Source organism: Cyrtonyx montezumae, unplaced genomic scaffold (genome assembly GCF_038088225.1).
Source record: "Cyrtonyx montezumae isolate F1298 unplaced genomic scaffold, pur_monq_1.0 scaffold_4, whole genome shotgun sequence".
Taxonomy (NCBI): domain Eukaryota; kingdom Metazoa; phylum Chordata; class Aves; order Galliformes; family Odontophoridae; genus Cyrtonyx; species Cyrtonyx montezumae.
Window position 1 is genome coordinate 9,388,105 of NW_027072045.1, and position 18,770 is coordinate 9,406,874.

Consider the following 18,770-nt stretch of genomic DNA (forward strand, 5'->3'; position numbering starts at 1 on the left):
GTCTGTGCTTGTCACAAGCACTTCAGCAAAAGAGTCTCGCCTTGGCCAACATATAAGCCAGAACACCAAAGCAGAACTCACTCTGCTCCTTGTGCTTGGTGATCTCAGCAGTTTTCTGCAGGAAATACATTTGTGGAGAGGTGCCAGTTCTATCAGATGAACAAGTATTTGTGTATTTATGCTTCAGAACGTGCAGCCCAGTTGAAAGGTCACTGGAGAGACCTTTCCTTTGTTTGGATGAGAAAAGAATCAAACTCATGGCAGTGCCTCTCATCTAGCTTACCTCTAACATGATCTGCACAGAAGTAGATGAGATCGTTATGGTGTTCTCTGAGGTGGCTTCTTGCAGTGACTTCTGCCTCCCAGCTTAGCAGTTCTTCAGCAGAGACTCCTGAGCTGCAAGGTTCCGTGTCTGATTCTGGTTGTGTTTGTGAAACTGTAATTACAGTAGCTTTTCTTTTTTTCCTTTGTGCTCTGTGGGAGAGGGACAAAGGGGGAGCCTAGAAAGTAAGAGACTCAGATTCCCAAGCTCACCCCCAGTGAATGAGGCTGTTGTTCAACTGGTCTGTGTTCTTTGAAACTACCACTCTGAAGTCTTTTCCCTTTGGTAGACCAGTGGAAGAGGATGTCCAAAGTCTTGAGAAGTGCTGGCCACGATCTTATACCTATCAAAGAAAACCTGATAGATACGATCTGGACAGACCGTCCTCAGCGGCCCTGCAAGCCTCTCATCGTGCTAGACCTGAGTTACACAGGTGAGAAACTTTACTCCCAGTGGATGGACTGTTTTTGCTGCCTTTGATTTTGTCTTACAAAATAATGAGAAAAACTCTGCTGGAATCTAATGTGATCCACTGTGGCTAGATTGAGAAAGTGGTCAGGCTGATGACCCTTTTGTCCTTGTAAGTTCACATGACCATTTGCTGTAAGCTGGATAACTTCTAAACAAATCTGTGGATATCTGGAGAGGGTAACTTGTTTGAGATAGTTTGTATCAGGTTACAAGGCAGGACTGAAGAGCACAAGCAGAACAGCGTGCTTTGAATATCTCCAAAATCCAGTGCATTTGTGTTTTTCCATCCTTATCTCCAGTAAAGTTGGTGACCTTTCATGTTATGTCTTGCAGGGGTCAGCTGGAGAGAGAAAATTGTAGCCCTCCGTTCAAAAATGGCTGAGAGGAAAGTCCTGTGGTTTGTGGTAACGGCTCTGGATGAAGTAGCATGTAAGTCTTTGCATTTCCCTCATGGTTCTTCCTTTTAAATAAATTCCCTCCTTGCCTTGGAAAGGAAGACCCCTGACAGAGCGAGAGGAACTCATGACAGCCAGTGTGTTTGGAAGAGGTCAATTAACTTGTATCAAGCGTAGCTAAGAAATGAGGTCACAAGTGATGAATCTGTACTTCTGCACATTGCCTTTTTACACCAGTATGACTCCTGAGTACTTTTTTGGCCTAGGAAATTCAGCAAATCACCAACTTTGAAAAACAGCCTGAGCAAAGGGAAGGTTGTAATATAAGCCTGAGGCAGCTTGCAGGAAAAAAAAAAAAAAGACCTGTGAGATTTTCTGGCTGTAAAATATGTTCATGCTGCCTCATCCTATGGGAAAATGGAGGCTGATTTCTGCTCTGGGGGCTGCGCTACAGACAAAGCAGTGCAACATGTGGCTTTGTTTACATAAAGCAGGAGTAGGATATGCAGCATTCACAGTCATCTTCCTAATTCTCCCAAGTTTTTAAATCAAATTCTTATCTCTCCAGTGTTTAGCGAATGCTTTGGTTAAAACAAATACATCAGAGCTCAAACTTTGTCTCCATATCACTTCAACTCTGGGTCCAGGGGTCCTGTTAGAAGGTCCCCTCTGTATTTGAGACCCCAGGTTTACTAAGTCTCAGCATCCTGGCTCTCCCAGCCCAATATGTAGGGAAGGGTGCATGTCCAGAAACAACAGTGATTCCCCTGTGATGCTTGTTACTAGCTTTGTGCATCCCGGTGTACAGAGTAATACAGTGGGAACATAGTACTGGCAGGATGTGTGCTGCTAATGAGTGTGCTTTATGTCTAATCTGACAAAGTGAAAATGAAAATGGCATGTTCCTAGCTCCAGTACTGCAAGCATAAAGTCACTGGCACTGGGAGGAACTAGCTTGTGGAGTCTGCGGGCTGTCCGGGATCTGGGACGCTGAGCACAGGGCTTGTTTCATGAAAGAAGTACTTAATGGGAGTGGTGAATATGACTCCTCTCTGGGGAGGCCGATGTGAGCAGCAATTGTCTTTCTCACCTTTTCAGGAGCATCTCCAATTAAATTAATGATAAATTGGTGCCCTGAGGTAGTTTCAGATTAAATAACTTCGGTAAAGCCAAGCTTGGTTATGAATCAAGGATTTTTAAGACGGACCAGAAGAGGTCAGGAGAGAAACTTACTACCACGTGCCTGGTTGATTTCTTGTCCTAAGCTGGGGAAGGAATGGAAAGGTCCCTTTAATTTTATTTAATTCAATTTCCTGTATTAAACTGCAGACAAGTTTCTGGGGACAGAGGGAGAGTGCTACAAAGGAGTCTATTGCCTCCTTACTGCATTGGGAATTGACTGAGCAAGGAAGTTTGTACCCTTGCAGTAAAGAGTTCTTTGTGGCTCTTTCCTGCTTTCAAGTGACCTACTCCTTCCCTGGGGAGAATCTAACTCTATTTTTACTTTCATGGCAGAATTTGCACAATTCAATGAATACAGTCCGGGTTGTGATTTAGGACATGCTGGGATTTTTTTTCCAAGCTGTCCTGCTGGCTGGCCTTATTGCCTTGAGTAACTATTTCAGCTAATTGGATATCCTGGCTTTTTTATTTGAGCCTAAAATCAGAAGCTTGGAGATGCTGAACATCTCCTTCCCCTCCCAACTTTACCCCGGAGTTGTGGGGAATTTTTTCTTTATGGAAAAAGAAATGAAGACTGCAGTCTGAATCTGAGAAATTGACAGCCCAAGAAAGAGGCCCAAAAGGCATATTTTGATATTGTTTGTTCTTTCCCTCCTCCCTCTAGTATCAAGAGGAGGATTGGAATGAAATAATGCATCTTATTTTGACTTTGAACTTTTCTGGCTGTTGAGAAGTGAACTCTTTCCACACTGCATGGACAAGAAAGAATGAATAATGTGTTTTCTTTTTCCCACTTCTGTAACTTTTTTTTTTTTGCCTGGACCTGTTTTCTTCCAAGCCGGTCCTCCTTTAGAAGTTAAAACCTAGTTTCCTTGCCGGATTAGTGTTTAAACTGCAGTTCTGGTGCCATCTCCTGGCAAAACCGTAGGATTGCCAGAAAAACAGTAGGATGTGGGGACAGCTGGGTGTGTGAGCTGGACCCACGGCCTGCACTCGTGATGACTCATTACTTGATTGTATTTTGGTGAGATTATTTTTGGTATTCTTAATGCTGCAAGAGATGAACCAGGACTGTGATTCTTGGCATTCTTATTTTCCAGGGCTTTTCAACCTCCGAGGCTCTGATGTTGAGTACAATCCTGTGTTTTTTGCATACGCCGTCATAGGAATGAACACAATCAGGTGCTTGTATTCCCCTCTTCTGTTCCCCAAGTTGTAGTTTTCTCTGAGCAATCTGATCCAACAAAGCTTTTGTCTTTTTAAAACACCTATGCTCAGATGCTTTAATGTTGCTTCTGAGCCCTTTTGTCTTCTGTATTAATTATTCTTCCACTGATTAGAGCTAGAGTTAGCCAGGTGCTCTGCTGTGCTCCTTATCACTTTGGCTGTCTTAGGGTGGGACAACTGATCCCTCTGTGTCACCCTGGGGCCCTGGGTGAAAAGTGAGTAAGAGTGAATGCTAGCCTGGGTATTGGAAAACTTCTCTCTAATGCCATAGATGAGTTGCTTCAGTGCTTCTGAGACCACATAGTAAACTTTCAGGGCTGGGTTATGACAGAAGGCTTCTTTCCTGTGACTGCTTCATAAAACGAGCTTCCACTAGCACAGGTGTTTTAGAATCATGTCCAAGCTGCTAGATAGATGCATTTGGAGTAAAACCTTTGTTGACTGAGTACAGGCTGTGTGTGAAGGGTAAGCTGAACTTTCCAGTTCAGTGAAAGCAAAAAAAACCCAAAAAACAATACTTAAAGCAACAGTAGACTTTCCATTTTGAGATGCTACCCTTAGAAATGAGGGAATGGCCTCTTTGTACTTTGTTTCTGTCTCTTGAGATGGCATTCAGCCATTCTGAATGTCATACAAACAGAAATGGTGTCAGCTCCTTCTCAGCGGGATGATACATCGTAATTTCAAAGCAGAATTTCAGCTGTGTGAAGGCCATTGGATAAAATAGTAGAGAGCAGAATATAAGGCATAACTGACAAACTCCTTTCTCCTGAAATGTCACCAAAACAGTGTGGTTTCCTTCCCTACCTTAATCTAGCTGCTGTCAGATGTGGTCCTATCTCTCTGCTCTGATTCTTTTCTCAGGCTCTTCATCGATGGTGACCGGATGATGGACCCAGCTGTGAGGGAGCATTTACAGCTTGATAGTACCCTGGAACCAGAATTTAAAATTCAGGTTATGCCCTATGGATCTATCTTGGTGGAACTGCAGTCTGTTGGTGCAGGCCTCTCACCCAAGGAGAAAGTGTGGCTCAGTGACAAAGCCAGCTATGCTCTAACTGAAGCTATTCCTAAGGTGTGTGGCTCCTCCGAAGGGAAAAGGCTTTTCTACTTTCTTTTCAGTGTGGTCAGAAATGGTGTTAATGAGGGCATCTGGCCCCAGCTTCCCCTCTGCAAAGAGTGCTGCAGGCTGGAGCAGAAGGCATTCAGCCACACTGAGGTATTGAGGGGTTGTTTAATCCTGGGGTTGCTCTTGATGGAGCTGCCCTTCCAACTCACTAAGCCGATTTATCCAAAGAATTGTCAGCTTAAGATAAGTCAAGTACAGTGGGAGAGGGGAGGGAGAGGGAGAGAGCAGGGTGAACTAGGGTCAGTGTGCCCGTGGCTGGAGTTTTGGCATCAAATCAGCATTATGTGGACCAGCAGTATGAGGTGGAAACAGATTTTGAAGCAGAAAAATTGGGCTGATCTTCTGAGAAGGGAGCACTGTGTTTGGTCTGAGTGTCTGAAGATGGTTCCCCTTATATCCTCAAGACACTGAAATAAATGAGGCAGGAGCTGAGTGAGAAGAGCTGTTGCACCAAGGACCCTTGTGAAGACATGGATAACTTGCAGGTGCTGGTTGTCCATGAAGTGAACACACCTGTTGAGGGACAGCTGTACCATCTAAATAACTTTAGTACAGCTCTGTGTGCTGTATCTCACCCTCGTAGTTAAACCTGACTGTCTGGGAGTCCTGCATTTCAACCTGATAGCCATGAAAGCAGATGCTGAGGTTAGGACAGAGCAGCAACTACAGATTGTTGAGCCAGATTGCATGTGTCTTGTATTCATCTCTTGTTTGCTGTAGATCACGTTCTCTCTGGAACATCATCCAGTTTACATTGGCATTTAGTACCCAGAAAATACTGTGAGTAAACACACTATATAGCCATATGGGTAGGAGTCAGGGACCAGTGGGTATTTTCCAGGTGTTACCTTGGAAGACCAGACCCGCAGAACAGAATCTGTGCTTGTGTTGAGTTACTAAATGGTCCAAACTTTACTACCTGAGAACTGTAAATTTATTAAAAAAACCAATAAAATATGTCCCCAAACTTTAAGACATGTATGTGAGCTAGACAGGCAGTGTTTTACCTCTGTTTAGGGTTAAATTTTCTGACACTATCAATCTATTTCTAGGTGCAAGTAGCATCTGAACACAGGACACTGACGTTTTGCCCACTGCCTTTTGTTAAGGGTAGTAGAAAACATAGATTCAGTGGAGCATCCAGGATACATTGTTAAGCTCTTGTCTTCAGATTAGAAAACTCCTTATTGTATTATAGTCGGTGTCTGTAGAATAGCCCCGCTTTGGGTAGATTCCTGTAGTGGATTTATATGGGGTATCCCTATGGACAAGTACAGTAGGTCTGGCCTAGATTAAGGAATTTAATGAATCCCTTTGGCAGTGGAAGTCATTGCAGTGCTGGATGCCCTCTGTGTACATGGGGAGAGGCTCTGCCCCGAGGAGCTCTATGCCACAGAACTGAGCAGGGGAAGAACTGAAGTATCTTGATTTAAAAACACTCCAGAAAGCACTAGCAGAAGCAGAAATTTCTCAGTTCTACATGCTGGGTATTTTTTACTATCTTGATACCACTTCACAACAGCTGTGCAGCTGATGAGGTGCTTTGAAGAACCTCAGTGCTGGAAGTCCCTTTGCTGCCTGTTTCCACCAAAGCTAAATATTGACATTGGCAACAATCCAGTTTGTTATTAAACACAGATCTGCAAACCCTTTATAGGTTTGCCTACAACTACATGTAAATATGCTTTTTCACAGAAGATTAATAGAAACTTATGATCATATCTGTAAAACACAAGCTAATTTAATAGAAAATATAGGTGTTGTAAAGTTTTGTCCTGACTCTGAGAGAAATTTGCCATGGCTTCTTTGGTATTTCAGTTTCTGCCTCAAGTGGGATAATTCTCCTGCTGAAGGAATTTTAAGAATTTGGAAATTGGAAATTTGGTCTTTGCTTGAGGGTCTGCCAGGCCCTTCCTGTGAATGCAAGTGATGTTTATTTGTGTGCTGGTGTACTGAGAACTTGAAGACAATGTGTTGCTTGGGCTTTGCCTGTGTAGGTGCTCATCCCATTTTGCCCCCCCCCGTAGGGACAGAAAGTAGGACTGTGGGGCAAACGACTTCACTTTTGTTTCATCTTCTGATACTGACTGTGGTAAAGCTTTTACAAGAAACTTCAGTGAATTTCTGAAGATACGCAGAGAACCAGTCAAGCATTCAAACGTACAGACAGCTGATGTCGGGAAGTGCACAGTGGAAAGGGATCAGTTACTAGTTCTTGATACACAGGAAAGCTTTCTCAAACCACTGACGTAAACTTCTTTCAGAAGAGGACAGCATGTAAAGCTCAGCTTTGCAAAGTCTTTTCATGTTTCTTGGGCTATTGATGTATTCGTCAGAGCTGCTGATCATTAGTAGTAGTGGTGCTCTCTGCTGGAGGCAGCAGATCCTTAAGGGGCTCTCCATGTTCAGCTCCAGCACTCAGTACCTGGGGTGGATACCCTTTGCTCCCTGTTGCTAGCAGAAAGGTAGCAAGTCAAGGTGGCTTTTGAGATCTGTTTTCACAGCTTAAATTCCACTTGAGTCCCTGGGATTGATCTTTCTCCCTGTCTGTCTCTGATTATTTAGGGTACAGCATGAATAGGAAAGCCATAGCTCAGATACTGATATGATTTTTATCATATCCAGTCTTGATCTTGCTTCATGATGTGCTGTTAACCCTTCAGTTCCCTGGATTACCCCGGTAGTTGATTGTCCTTTAGTCAGGGGATGTTCCTGCTCTTTATTCCCCAGTATGCAATCAGTTTCTCAGTGCTGAAGGTTGAGAGACTGCCAAAGTATGAATTGTGGCCAGGCTGAGTTATTAAACCTGTAGGATTACATAGTCTGACTAATCCACGAGTAATCCTGTCCTTCTGCTGCAGGCTTACCGGTACCTCACCCCATATACCCCCATCTGCATTGCAAAAGCTGTGAAGAATGCTTTGGAAACAGAAGGCATGAGAAGAGCACATGTAAGTGAAGGCTTGAGGGCCTCCTTGCACATGCCAGGAGGTTTGCTGTATCTTCAGGGGAAAAAAATGGCATTTTCCTTTCAATGTTAGCATTTTGGATTAAAAAGTAAATACTAACTTGGATGGCAGGTTAAAAAAGGTTGCCTACTGCTCTTGGAAACTTTTTTTTGGAGGGGGCGGGGTTGGTTAGTATTCCTTTGTAGCAAAGAGCAAGATTATAATTGCATGAGGAGCCAACACTGCCTGGTTGGAAGACCATGCGGACTTGAAGTGTTATTTAGAATCTGAGCCCTCAAAGGGATGTTCTCTCTCCAGTGAGACAAGCAACAGAACTATCAATGGAATCTTGAAATTATTATCACTTGAATAAACATGGCTTAACAAACATAGAGCAGTTCTCTGACACACAGTGCAGAACACAGGCCAAGATTTGCAAAAGCAGCTTGTGTCCTCAGAGCACTCTGTTTTTGCATCACCATTGTGACACTCTGGAAGTGAGTCTGATTTCCCAGGACGTTTCATGTTTTCAAGCAAAGAAGCTGCCTGTGAAAGAAGTTCACGGTGGAGATGAAGTTTTCTCATGTTTATGATAGTTTTAAAGCAGGAGGTTTCACAACAGGAAAAACGTGCCAGTGAAAGCAGAGTTGACAATTCTGGGCTTTTCCCATGCTTGCTGTTATTTTTTGGGGATCTGCTAGTTCTTATTTCAATGTTTGTTTTAGTAAGGATAAAAAATATTACTGAGCAGAGAAGGGCACGTTCCCATATTGCATGGCCAGATGTGTAGCATGGTTATCTCCGATGAGCTGAAATGTGTAAAAGACACTTGGAAGTCATACGTGAGATAGTTACTGTTTGCAGAGTATTTGGTAATTTTTCAGAGTAAGATATATCCCAGCTGAAAACCTGTATTAACATTTAATATTTAGTTCTCATATGTTTCCAGTGCTTGCAGTACTTACAGGATGCAGAAGCTGGGAAGACCACATTACCTCTTACTTTGTACTTCGAAAGTTTGCAGGTTGAACTGCTTTAAGAACAGTATTTGTACTGAGGCTTGATAATCTTCTCAATTCCATTTTCTTGTGCTTATTTTAAATAGATTAAAGATGCTGTTGCTCTGTGTGAGCTCTTTAACTGGCTGGAGAAAGAGGTGTGTATTAGGTCTTGTTCGTCTGTTTTCTTGGTTGGAAACATTATTGCTAAGTAAAATTCTTTATTAGCATAGAATATTTTTAATATTCTTTGTAATGCCTTTGATACAATTGGGATTTCTTCTGTTTGGTTTGGGGTACTTCATTTATGCTTCTACCCAAGGCTGAATGGATTTTTTAAAAAAAACTTATTCCCATTTCTTTTACAAAGGCCAAAGCCAGAGCAGGTGAGGAATGATATGAATATGCTTAATATAGTGTTGATCACTATCGTGTGTTGGTTTGGTAGTGCAAAACATAAAATGTCTATTTTGGTGCAACACTATGCAGGTATTCCCATGTTTGTCAGCATTGGCTGGCAGCATGGACAGATTTGGTGTTTATGAATGGAGAGGTGCAGCCATCCCATACACAGTAAAAGTGGAATAAAGAGAAATTACTTGTTTGTCTCAAGGTGGAGTCAGAAATACTTCATGAAATCTGCTTCAAGGGCTGTGAGAGCTATCTTGGGCTGTGAGAGCTATCTTCTATCCTTCTTTGCCTGTTCAGTCCAGGGGAAGTTGAAACAATTGGACGCATGTTTTGATTTATCAAATGCTTAGTATAGAAGTTAACATCCTTTGTTTTCCGTGCAACTGCTTCCATCTCTAGATTAGAGGCATAAAATTTCTGCTAATACTATGTTCTGTTGAAATGGATAAAACTGTTCGAACTTACTGTAACCTGTATTTGAAGAGATATTGCATTGTGAGTTTTGAGTTTGAGTGTATCTCAGTGAAATCAATGCTGCACTAAGTGGTTCCTGGGCAGGGTTCAGCAGTCATGCCCTGAGCAGCTCCCCGCTTCTCACGTGCCATGCACAGTACTGCTGGGTTTGTGTTTGTCATTACTCAGGACAGAAAACCTGGGAACAAGCCACTTCAAGATTGGGTTTCATAATGCTCGGGGGGGCGGACTGCTTAAGCATATAGTATTTTCTTTTCTTGTCAGTGTACTAATTCAACTGGCATCTTTGTCCACTAGGTTCCAAAGGGGACAGTGACAGAAATAATTGCTGCAGACAAAGCAGAGGAGTTTCGCAGGTAAAAAGTAAATTCGCTGTGATATTTTCTTGGCAGTTTTATCCTTTGTTTCTGTTTTATTCAGTCAAAATCCAGCTTGCTTGCAGATTTGTTTTACTTGAGGATAAACTGTAACTCCAGCATTTTTTTTGAACACTTGAAAGAGTTTGGGATGAACTGGGTTTCTTGGGAGGTACAAGTCCCAGCCCAGTGGGTCCTGCCTGCTTTCTTTCTGAGGTAGTAATGTGGGGTGCTGCAGGTTAGGACACTTGAATATAAGACTGTTGCTTCCTACCACAGAAAAGCTCATGTAAGCATTCGATTTCATTCTCTCTTGATGGAGGATTTGTATTGAGAGATGCTCCAGTGTATATCTAACAGGGTCTCTAGAGATGCCTATGAGTAAGTAAATAATAAAGAGGAAATTGTTCAGGATATCTCTTCCCTGGGTGGTATGGGTGGTAACTTTATCTGTGAGAGGATAGAGATGGAAAACATGTTTCCACATTGTTGGAAGGATAGGATTTTGATCTTTATGGCTTTCCTACTGAACTGTTTCTTGCCAAGGCAGCTAACAAGTCTAAGAGGAAGACTGAGATGGAGTGCCCTGTCCTCTTCAGTTCTTTTGTATTCTTCTTGCCTGTGCTGTAGTGATCACCATCTTTTCTTTCAGCCAACAGAAAGACTTTGTTGAGTTGAGTTTTGCTACTATATCAAGCACAGGTCCAAATGGAGCCATCATTCACTACAAGTAAGAGAAAACACTGCTTCTTCTTTTATCCATCAGCAAACGTAGTTGGAGTGAGTTGTCTAGCTTCTTTGTGGAGTCACAGCAGGGTACTCCAGGGAGATGTAGTCACTGTTTGCCATCTTATTTTATTCCACCAGAGCTTCCATGCATACTAAGTAAAGATCTCTCCATGCTGGCAGCTTGCATGTATTATGATGCTGATCTGCTCAGGGGCCATATAAAAAGGCTGTTTTGTGGATAGGAGTCTGAGAAGGACAAATATGAAGTGCAAACTTTTCTGCAGTATGTCCAGGAACAGATGTTGAGGGTTTTGCTGGATGCAAGAAAACTATTCTCTGTACTTCAGTGATATTTACTGTAGAAAATAAATTCCTCAGTATGATCTCATTTACCATGAGTTGGATTTCCATCGCTGCCACAAAAAATCAGAACTGATGCATCCAAGGATGCACTTGATAAGGCTTCTAGATTGTAGGTGTGGGCTGGAGACCTTAAAACTGTACACTAAACAACTTTGTGTTCAACTGAACAGGCCAGTTCCTGAGACCAACAGAACACTGTCTGTCAATGAGATCTACCTCCTGGACTCAGGAGCACAGTACAAGTGAGTGGGGTGAATGGGACTGAACCACTCTGTTTTCTGCTCCTAGTGTCTGCCCTGCAGAGTCAGCTCAAAGTTGCTCTGGCAAGCATGGCAATGTGTTATTCTGACTGCAGTGCCATTTCACAAGGAGCCTGCTTATTGTATCCCCCTGTGAAGGAAGACTGGGGTTCTGGATGTAGCCAAGAACATCAGTCACTGGGTGACTGATCCCTACCAGAAGGCACTGGGTAGCTGGCTGGGGCTGCTGACCAGCCTTGCCTGGGGATGAGATTTATATGAGCATTTTCCTGAGTCCTGTTGTCAGTGTAATGGTAGCTGTGCTTTAACTGGCGTGACATGTTTCTGTTTGTTGCAGCTCCACTTACTTGGTCATGATAGAGCTGTGGGGAGTTGGGAGGAGGTCTGGCAACCCAGGTTTAGCCTTAGGCTGCCTACGCAGCAGCCTGGACAGCTAAGTACAGTGGCCTCATTTCTCTGCAGCTGTGTATTGTAGAGGTCTAACTCCATGGAAAATGAAGGAAGTAGTGTTTTCAACCAGTGTAAATATATGAGAAATGGTTTGTTCAGAGAGAGCAGAGCGGGATAGACCTGGCTGCTCCTTTGAGGGCTGTGGCTTTTTGTTTTGTCAGTCAGGAAGAGCTTTGAAAATGAACCATGCAGACATCCTTTGATAAGGTTTTTACAATGAGATCTTTTCCCCACCACTCTGATGGCCTAATTAGCAATTTCCTTGGTGCCACTGTGGAAGGCAAGTCTTTGAATAGAATGTAAGCTTGACTTCAGTGACGCTCAGCAGAGCATTGTGGGATGCTCAGCTTGTCACTGCTGAGAAGTTAAACTCTGAGTTCTTCGTGTCCGTGGCCTGTATGTGCTGGGGATGGGTGGTGATACAGGAATGAGTGTTTCAAAGGGAACTCATTATTTCAAGAGCCTCTGTGTTTGACTGCAAGCTCAAAATAATATTCGCATAAGGAACTTAGAGCCATTTTTTAACGTTTAGACTAAATCCTATCCAAATGATGGATAATTTTTAGTCTTAGCACAAAGCATCCTGAGGATGAAAAGGACACTAAACCTGCTTACAGATCCCTTCTTCTGAGCTGTTGGCTGTAATTTGTACGTAAACATTTTTAAGCTGCTAATGAATCATTTTTCCTACAGTAGAGTAAATTTGGCCTTCTCTGTCTTATTCCCAGTGGGCAGGTACCAGCTGCTAAACATCAAATTCACTTCATTTTTATGAGCAGTCTAGATTCTAATTTGAGAAGAACTTTGGGATCCTTATGTTTGAAAGAGAACGTGAGTGTTCAGGAATTTTTGAGATTAGGCTCTTTTATATGTTCAGTATTTTGTAGCATAGAGCAGATAACCTTACACAGTGGTTAGACTGGTGGTTTTTCTGCAGTATGACTTTTTTTAATGCATTTTCACTTTGATCTTTCTTTTTCCTCCTATTCCTTTGTTTCCTGAATCTTTCTTTGCCTCTGGAAGAGATGGTACAACAGATGTGACCCGAACAATGCATTTTGGCACACCATCAGCCTATGAGAAGGTAGGTTGGCATCTCAGTGTGTTTTGACCCTTGTTATTAGAGATACTTAATCATGATGATGGCTTAAATTCAGTGATGTGCCTTATTGCTATACTGTCTAAGGGACCTATCAAGTATAATTTCTTAACTAATGAAAGTGGCGGCATTTTGATCAAGTCTGAAAAGTAGGCTGTCAGATTTCAAATTTTCAAATATAAACTGTTTAGACAGTGACACTGTTTTCTACCTCAAAATACACACCTCTCATTTACTAAATGACACATCTTTATGAAGTAATAAAATCAGTGGGCTGAGGATACGCATTACTGGTTTGCCCAACATAGGGTGTTATAGGAGTTTAATTTAGCTTAAAGCTCAGTGCCTGATGTAGAGCTGCGTTAGTGGTTTGTGCCTCGTATAATGTGTCAAAAAATAGCCTCAGACTGCTCTGAGGAGGTCCATGTTGGAAATTCAGAGGTGTAATTTTGTTTTAAATTAACACTCAATTATTGTAGTTAGCTCAGTGATGAAAATGGGATATACTTAGGAAGTGTAGCCACAAAGAAAATCAGTCATGTAGATCAGGTGAATCCTGTCGCTAAACTTGCAGTCTGAGTTTGTTACACTGTCTGTATTTACTGAGAAAGATCTTCAGAGTAATTTAAACTCTTTTCTGCTCGTGCTTTGCTTTAGTATTGCATTGCCATAGGAGGAAATGAGCAGGTCTTTCCACATCCTTTGCAGTTTGCTACCTGATGCAGTTTTCCTTTCTGTTCTGGGAAAGGGCAGTGTTTTGTTTCTCCCTGTTTATTTATGGTATGCATTTATTTGGCAGGAATGCTTCACCTATGTCCTGAAAGGACACATAGCTGTGAGTGCAGCCATCTTCCCAAATGGAACCAAAGGTAAGTTGATGAGTTGGAGTGTTTGACCATGATGGTGACTTCAGCACTACCATTAATTGATGTGAAAGCAGCATTATGATTGATAGGCCCTGATGTTGTTAGCTATTTGGTGTAATAGTCTGTGTCTGTTTCCATCACAGCACATTGGATACTGGATTATTGATTCCTGCTGTTTGAACAGCCATCAGTGCTGAAAATTTAGAGAGAAGTCTGGAGGGTGTTCAGAGTGTTTTGTTTCAGGGTGATGGTAATGTTCCTCAGTGACTAGCACATCTAGCACATCTGTGGCCTTTTTGTGCTCTGAGATAGTCTTCATGCTTTTATTCTGAGGCCTCCCAAAGCAATAGGTTGCTTTCCAGTTTCAAAAATACTGGCAAATTCTCTTCCAATTTATGTGGTATATTTTTCATCAATGAGCAGTGTGGGAGAATAACACATAGAGGAGCTGGTTTGATTTTGTACGGAGAATATGTGATATACACTCACTGTTGGTGACTGCTGCAAGCTCGTTTCTCTCTAGTCAGAAACTTAACATAAGCATGCCTCTTTGTAGGGTGGCTTCCAGTTCACATTCTTATGGGTGTGAGGAAAAAGCATCTGGCTCGTGGTATGAGAAATCCCAACTGAAATGAGCAGTCTAGAGGGTGTCAGCACTTGCATGTGATTGGTGTTCACATGCAAGCAAAAGAAATCCTCTACATTCTGATTGAAACAGCCTGGAGTGATGGCATCCAGGCAAGAGGTCTGGCTGGTAGGTTCACCAAATAGAATTGCCAGGCCTTCTGCATGAAGTTCTCTTAGTGTGGCTACCTTTAAAGGAGGTACTGAATTCTCTGTGGGCCTTTTAACCACTAGATTCTTTCCTGAAAACCCAAGTGAAACAAGCTGCAGTGCAACATTTTGCAGAGCATATTCTGAAGAGCTGTGCAACACGAGTGAGAGAGAGGTTCTTTCAGTGAGAATGAGTTTGAATGACAGATTTTTCAAATCTGTTGTGTAATTTCTGACAAACCAGTGCCTTGTTTTATTTTCCCTCTCTTTTTAATTTTTTTTGCTTTCTTTGCACATTTTTCAGGTTTGAACCCCCAGTGTGATTATCAGTCTGTGAGGAAGCCTGACTTGATCCAGTTTTCTTTCCATGTGTCTCTTCCCCTTGGCCTGCAGGTCACCTTCTAGATTCCTTTGCCCGTTCTGCCTTGTGGGACTGTGGTTTGGACTACCTGCATGGGACAGGACACGGAGTTGGCTCTTTCCTAAATGTACACGAGGGTCCTTGTGGCATTAGCTACAAAACCTTTGCAGATGAGCCCTTGGAGGCTGGCATGATCGTCTCTGATGGTATTTAACACAGTTCTTTCTGGCTACTGAGGGGAGGACCAAGTTCTTAAGATTCAGGGGGAGTGGTGGAAAGGGAGATGTGATCATAAGCTCTGGTCCTGCCTCTTCAGTTTGTTACATTGTCACTTAAGCTTTCTGTCACCATACAGCATCTTTTCAGTTGAGTTCTGCAGGCCGGCTTCCTTCTTTGTAAAGTGCAAATTTCAGCAGATCTGTGCTGCTGACCACAATAGTTCTGGCTTGCTGCCTCCCATTCTGCAGTGGAAGAGCTGGCTACAGAACATGGTGGGCACCAGATCTTCAGGAGCTATGCTGTGAGCTATTTGAGATAGTTAATAGATGCCTTATTTTTCCATTAATAAATCTACAACCTTCTGGGTTTTACTAAAAGTCTTGCATTCCTTCAGGACTGCTAAGTCCATGTAGGGAGTCAGGGAGCACCCCCTAAAGTAACTTCAGGGCAGGGGGTTTCCTACTGGCTTTTGGTAAAGAGATGAAGGTTTTCAGAGTTTCTGGTACTTGGAACAAGTACTTGGTGCTCTCTCTTGACTTGGAAGGGGGCTGTCTGACTGGTTTCTTCTCTCTTTGAGAACTTCTGCTGTCACCTTGCTCGGGGCTTCTGTGCAGATTAAGTAGAGTCAGAAATTTGTTTGCCTCCCTGGGTGCCTGATGTCAAGATTGTTTAGCAACCTCAGTGAACTAAAGCTATGAAGGGGAAGTTTTGCCATAGGAAATAAGCACTTCCACAGTGTAGCTGTGTGTCTTAATTATTGTCTGTTTCTGCAGAGCCTGGGTACTATGAGGATGGGTCCTTTGGGATCCGAATAGAAAACGTTGTCCTTGTGATCCCTGCTGAAACCAAGGTGAGTGACCTGCTCAAGATATACCTTTCATTGTGACTTCGTATTATAAAACCTGAGGCAGGACTGTGCTCCAGACAGTTAATCCTACTCAAGACTGCTGCTCACCAAAACCCTACTGTGGTGAAGACTGATTCTAAGTCTCCTTTATTAATGGAGACACAGAAGACAGCCCTGTTTCAGCAGAGTTTCCATAGGTTAACATGTTGTTGTTCTAATGTTTTCTGTCTGGGTATCAAAGACCAGAACTTTTTTAATGCAGCCCCTTGGATTTGTTGCTGTAGAGCTAGTTGATCGCAGGTCAGTCCCCCATGACAGTAGAAACAAAACTACAGATAGATTTTGGCATAATAATTTTAGGTCTGCTTGAGATGTGCTTTTAGAAATGCTAAACTGTAAATTACTGGATGGTCATCAAGTCCTGTGCAGTTGTGACTTGGGACATGGCCTTCAGAAAGTGACTACTGAAATAAGTGATTGAGATTTATATGGAGATTCTCTGCTTGATACATGTGAATTTTTTTTGTAAATGATATCCCATCTGAGTGTTATGAGCGTATTTTCCTAGTGGCCAGTGATGAACACAGACTGAAGAGTATGATATTGCTAGAGCAATTTCAAAGAATTTGCAACTTCATTTGTCCTTTGCAGTACAATTTCAAAAACAGAGGAAGCCTGACTTTTGAACCCTTAACGATGGTTCCAATTCAAACGAAAATGATTGATGTTAGTTTGCTGACACAAAAAGAGGTAAGTGAGAAGAGCAGGCTTCCAGTGTCTTCTGTACACCAGAACCTTCTTGTTCTATTTACATAATTGTTGTCCTCTGTTTTAGTTGGAAGATTCAGGGAGTGATCTTGAAGGACCTGACTTAATTTTCAACTTGATCTGGTGGTGGGTGGGTGGGTGGGATAGATGACTTCTCTAGAATTCTTCTCATCTAAATTATTCTGTGATGAAGGCAGCAAGGGCCCTCCAGTGATGCTGTTTTGGTATTTCCTTTGATATGATATTTGCTGTTCTTGTGTTGTCTTTTTTGCTTCTGCCTTCATTTGCTTCTGTCAGACTATGATGCTGCCTCTCCAGAGACTACACTAATTACTGTCCCACGTTGCTGTCTGTATCTGCCCATGATCAATCCCATTCAGCAGTGCCACGTTTGCAGTGCATATGGCCTCTGAGCAGACTTTAGTCATACTTGCTCAGCAGCATTTATTTCCTAAGTAGCTTAATACTGTAGCTTTCTCTTTAGGTTTCCCATTACCTTCACCTTGGTGTGTTTCATGCTGTTTTTTATCATACTGTTCATTTTTCTTCAGCTTACTGCTATTCTGAATGATGATTCCATTTGCGTTTCCTTTATCTGAAGAGGACTGTGAACAGTGCTGAAATTTACCTTAAGGTTACCTGTTGGGATCAATAGGGCGACTTGTATCTCAGCAGTGCGTTGTTCTTTTTATTAGTCTGTGCTGAGGTAGCTATTCTGAGTTGTTGGAGGCAGTGATTTGCAGAGATTTGAAATACTGGTCGTTTGAACTGAACTTTAGCACCTCTGAAAACCCAGGACTAATTGCTTCAGTTCCTACCCTCGTCAAATCTACAAGTTGCTTGAACGTATTAAGGGTCTGTCTCTGGGATGGGATGCCATTCCAGCCTAATAGCCCAATCCCAAAGAGCAGTGTCCTACTAATGTCTTTGCCTTTATAGTCATGTACAGCCACCAGCTATTCTGTGTTCGTACTGAATGTCATATGCCTCCTTTTCTCTAGTGTAACTGGGTGAATGACTATCATCAAAAGTGCCGGGAAGTAATTGGAGCAGAGCTGGAGAGGCAAGGTCGACACGAAGCTCTTCAATGGCTCATCCGGGAGACAGAGCCTCTGATCAGAGTTCAGTAGCACCACAGTTGTCTTTGGTACGTGGAACATCAGGACTGCTTGATGCCACAGTAATCTACATCTTCTTGGCCCTTGACACCACTGGGAGAAAGTTCTGCAGTAAACCTCTGGAAATCAGAAGGGGGATTTTGTTCAGTGTTTTTCCCATCACGTGCGGGTAATGGGAGGGAAAGAAGGGTTACTGTCTCAACATTTTTTGAGGGGGAGGGGAAGGCTGAGAATAGAAAGCAAATAAAATACACAAGCATGTTGTCTTTGAAACGAAGGATCTTGAAATACTGGTTGTAAGAGACAATACTGGAATATTTTATATGATCTGTTTTTTTTCCACTGTGAAAACTCAGTATTTTTACGTACTTGGGTTCCAGTTGCTAATATTCTACCCACACAGCGGGACTGATTACTGAATAAAAGTTTCCAACCTGTTATTCACTTTGCCTTCTCTTGCAGTCAGTGATACATTGGGTTTGACATCCCGAAGAAGGGTGAGAGCCAGATAATTCCACCTTTACGTGTGTATCCAGCTCAGACAGTGAAGAAATATGTATAGAGCTTCCTTGTGCTAGGAACAGGGCAGATGTTATGAAAAGGCCTGACAGGAGCAGTCAGTTCAGTCCCTGCTTTGTGACAGATCGTGGAAGGGGTTTGGTGACACAGAGGGTTATGCCTGTGGAGCACTCAGGCCAGTGCTTCTGTCTATTGTTATGTTGTACTGAGTACTTGTATAACCCTTGGCAGTGCAGGATGAGTTGGCAGTATCATGGAATTATAGCTCTTCCTGGACACAGGGCAATTATTAAGTTAAAAAAAAAAATACAGTGGACAAAAGAAGGCTTCTGTGCAACTTTGGTTCAAAACCACCCTGACCTCGGGCCCCATCAACAGTACTCTGGATTGCTATAGGCAGTGCATGCAGACATCTAGTGGCTAAGCGAGATAATGCAAGGTAAGCCCTGATACGAACTCATACTGCCCTTCTTCAGCAGGGAGG

General features: G+C 42.6%; 1 protein-coding gene across 1 annotated transcript in view; it reads left to right on the plus strand.

Annotated features, from left to right (window-relative positions):
• XPNPEP1 (X-prolyl aminopeptidase 1) overlaps positions 1-18,207 on the plus strand; it is a 29,371-nt gene extending 11,164 nt beyond the window's left edge. Inside the window, exons 7-21 of the mRNA XM_065746918.1 lie at positions 612-755; positions 1,127-1,222; positions 3,471-3,552; positions 4,462-4,672; positions 7,588-7,677; positions 8,780-8,830; positions 9,855-9,913; positions 10,566-10,643; positions 11,176-11,247; positions 12,739-12,799; positions 13,614-13,683; positions 14,848-15,021; positions 15,808-15,884; positions 16,533-16,631; positions 17,651-18,207. Of these exons, the coding sequence (XP_065602990.1) occupies positions 612-755; positions 1,127-1,222; positions 3,471-3,552; positions 4,462-4,672; positions 7,588-7,677; positions 8,780-8,830; positions 9,855-9,913; positions 10,566-10,643; positions 11,176-11,247; positions 12,739-12,799; positions 13,614-13,683; positions 14,848-15,021; positions 15,808-15,884; positions 16,533-16,631; positions 17,651-17,779 (1,493 nt within the window). The 3' untranslated portion in view covers positions 17,780-18,207. The remainder of the gene's footprint in view (positions 1-611; positions 756-1,126; positions 1,223-3,470; positions 3,553-4,461; positions 4,673-7,587; positions 7,678-8,779; positions 8,831-9,854; positions 9,914-10,565; positions 10,644-11,175; positions 11,248-12,738; positions 12,800-13,613; positions 13,684-14,847; positions 15,022-15,807; positions 15,885-16,532; positions 16,632-17,650) is intronic.
• Positions 18,208-18,770: the final 563 nt, after the last annotated feature.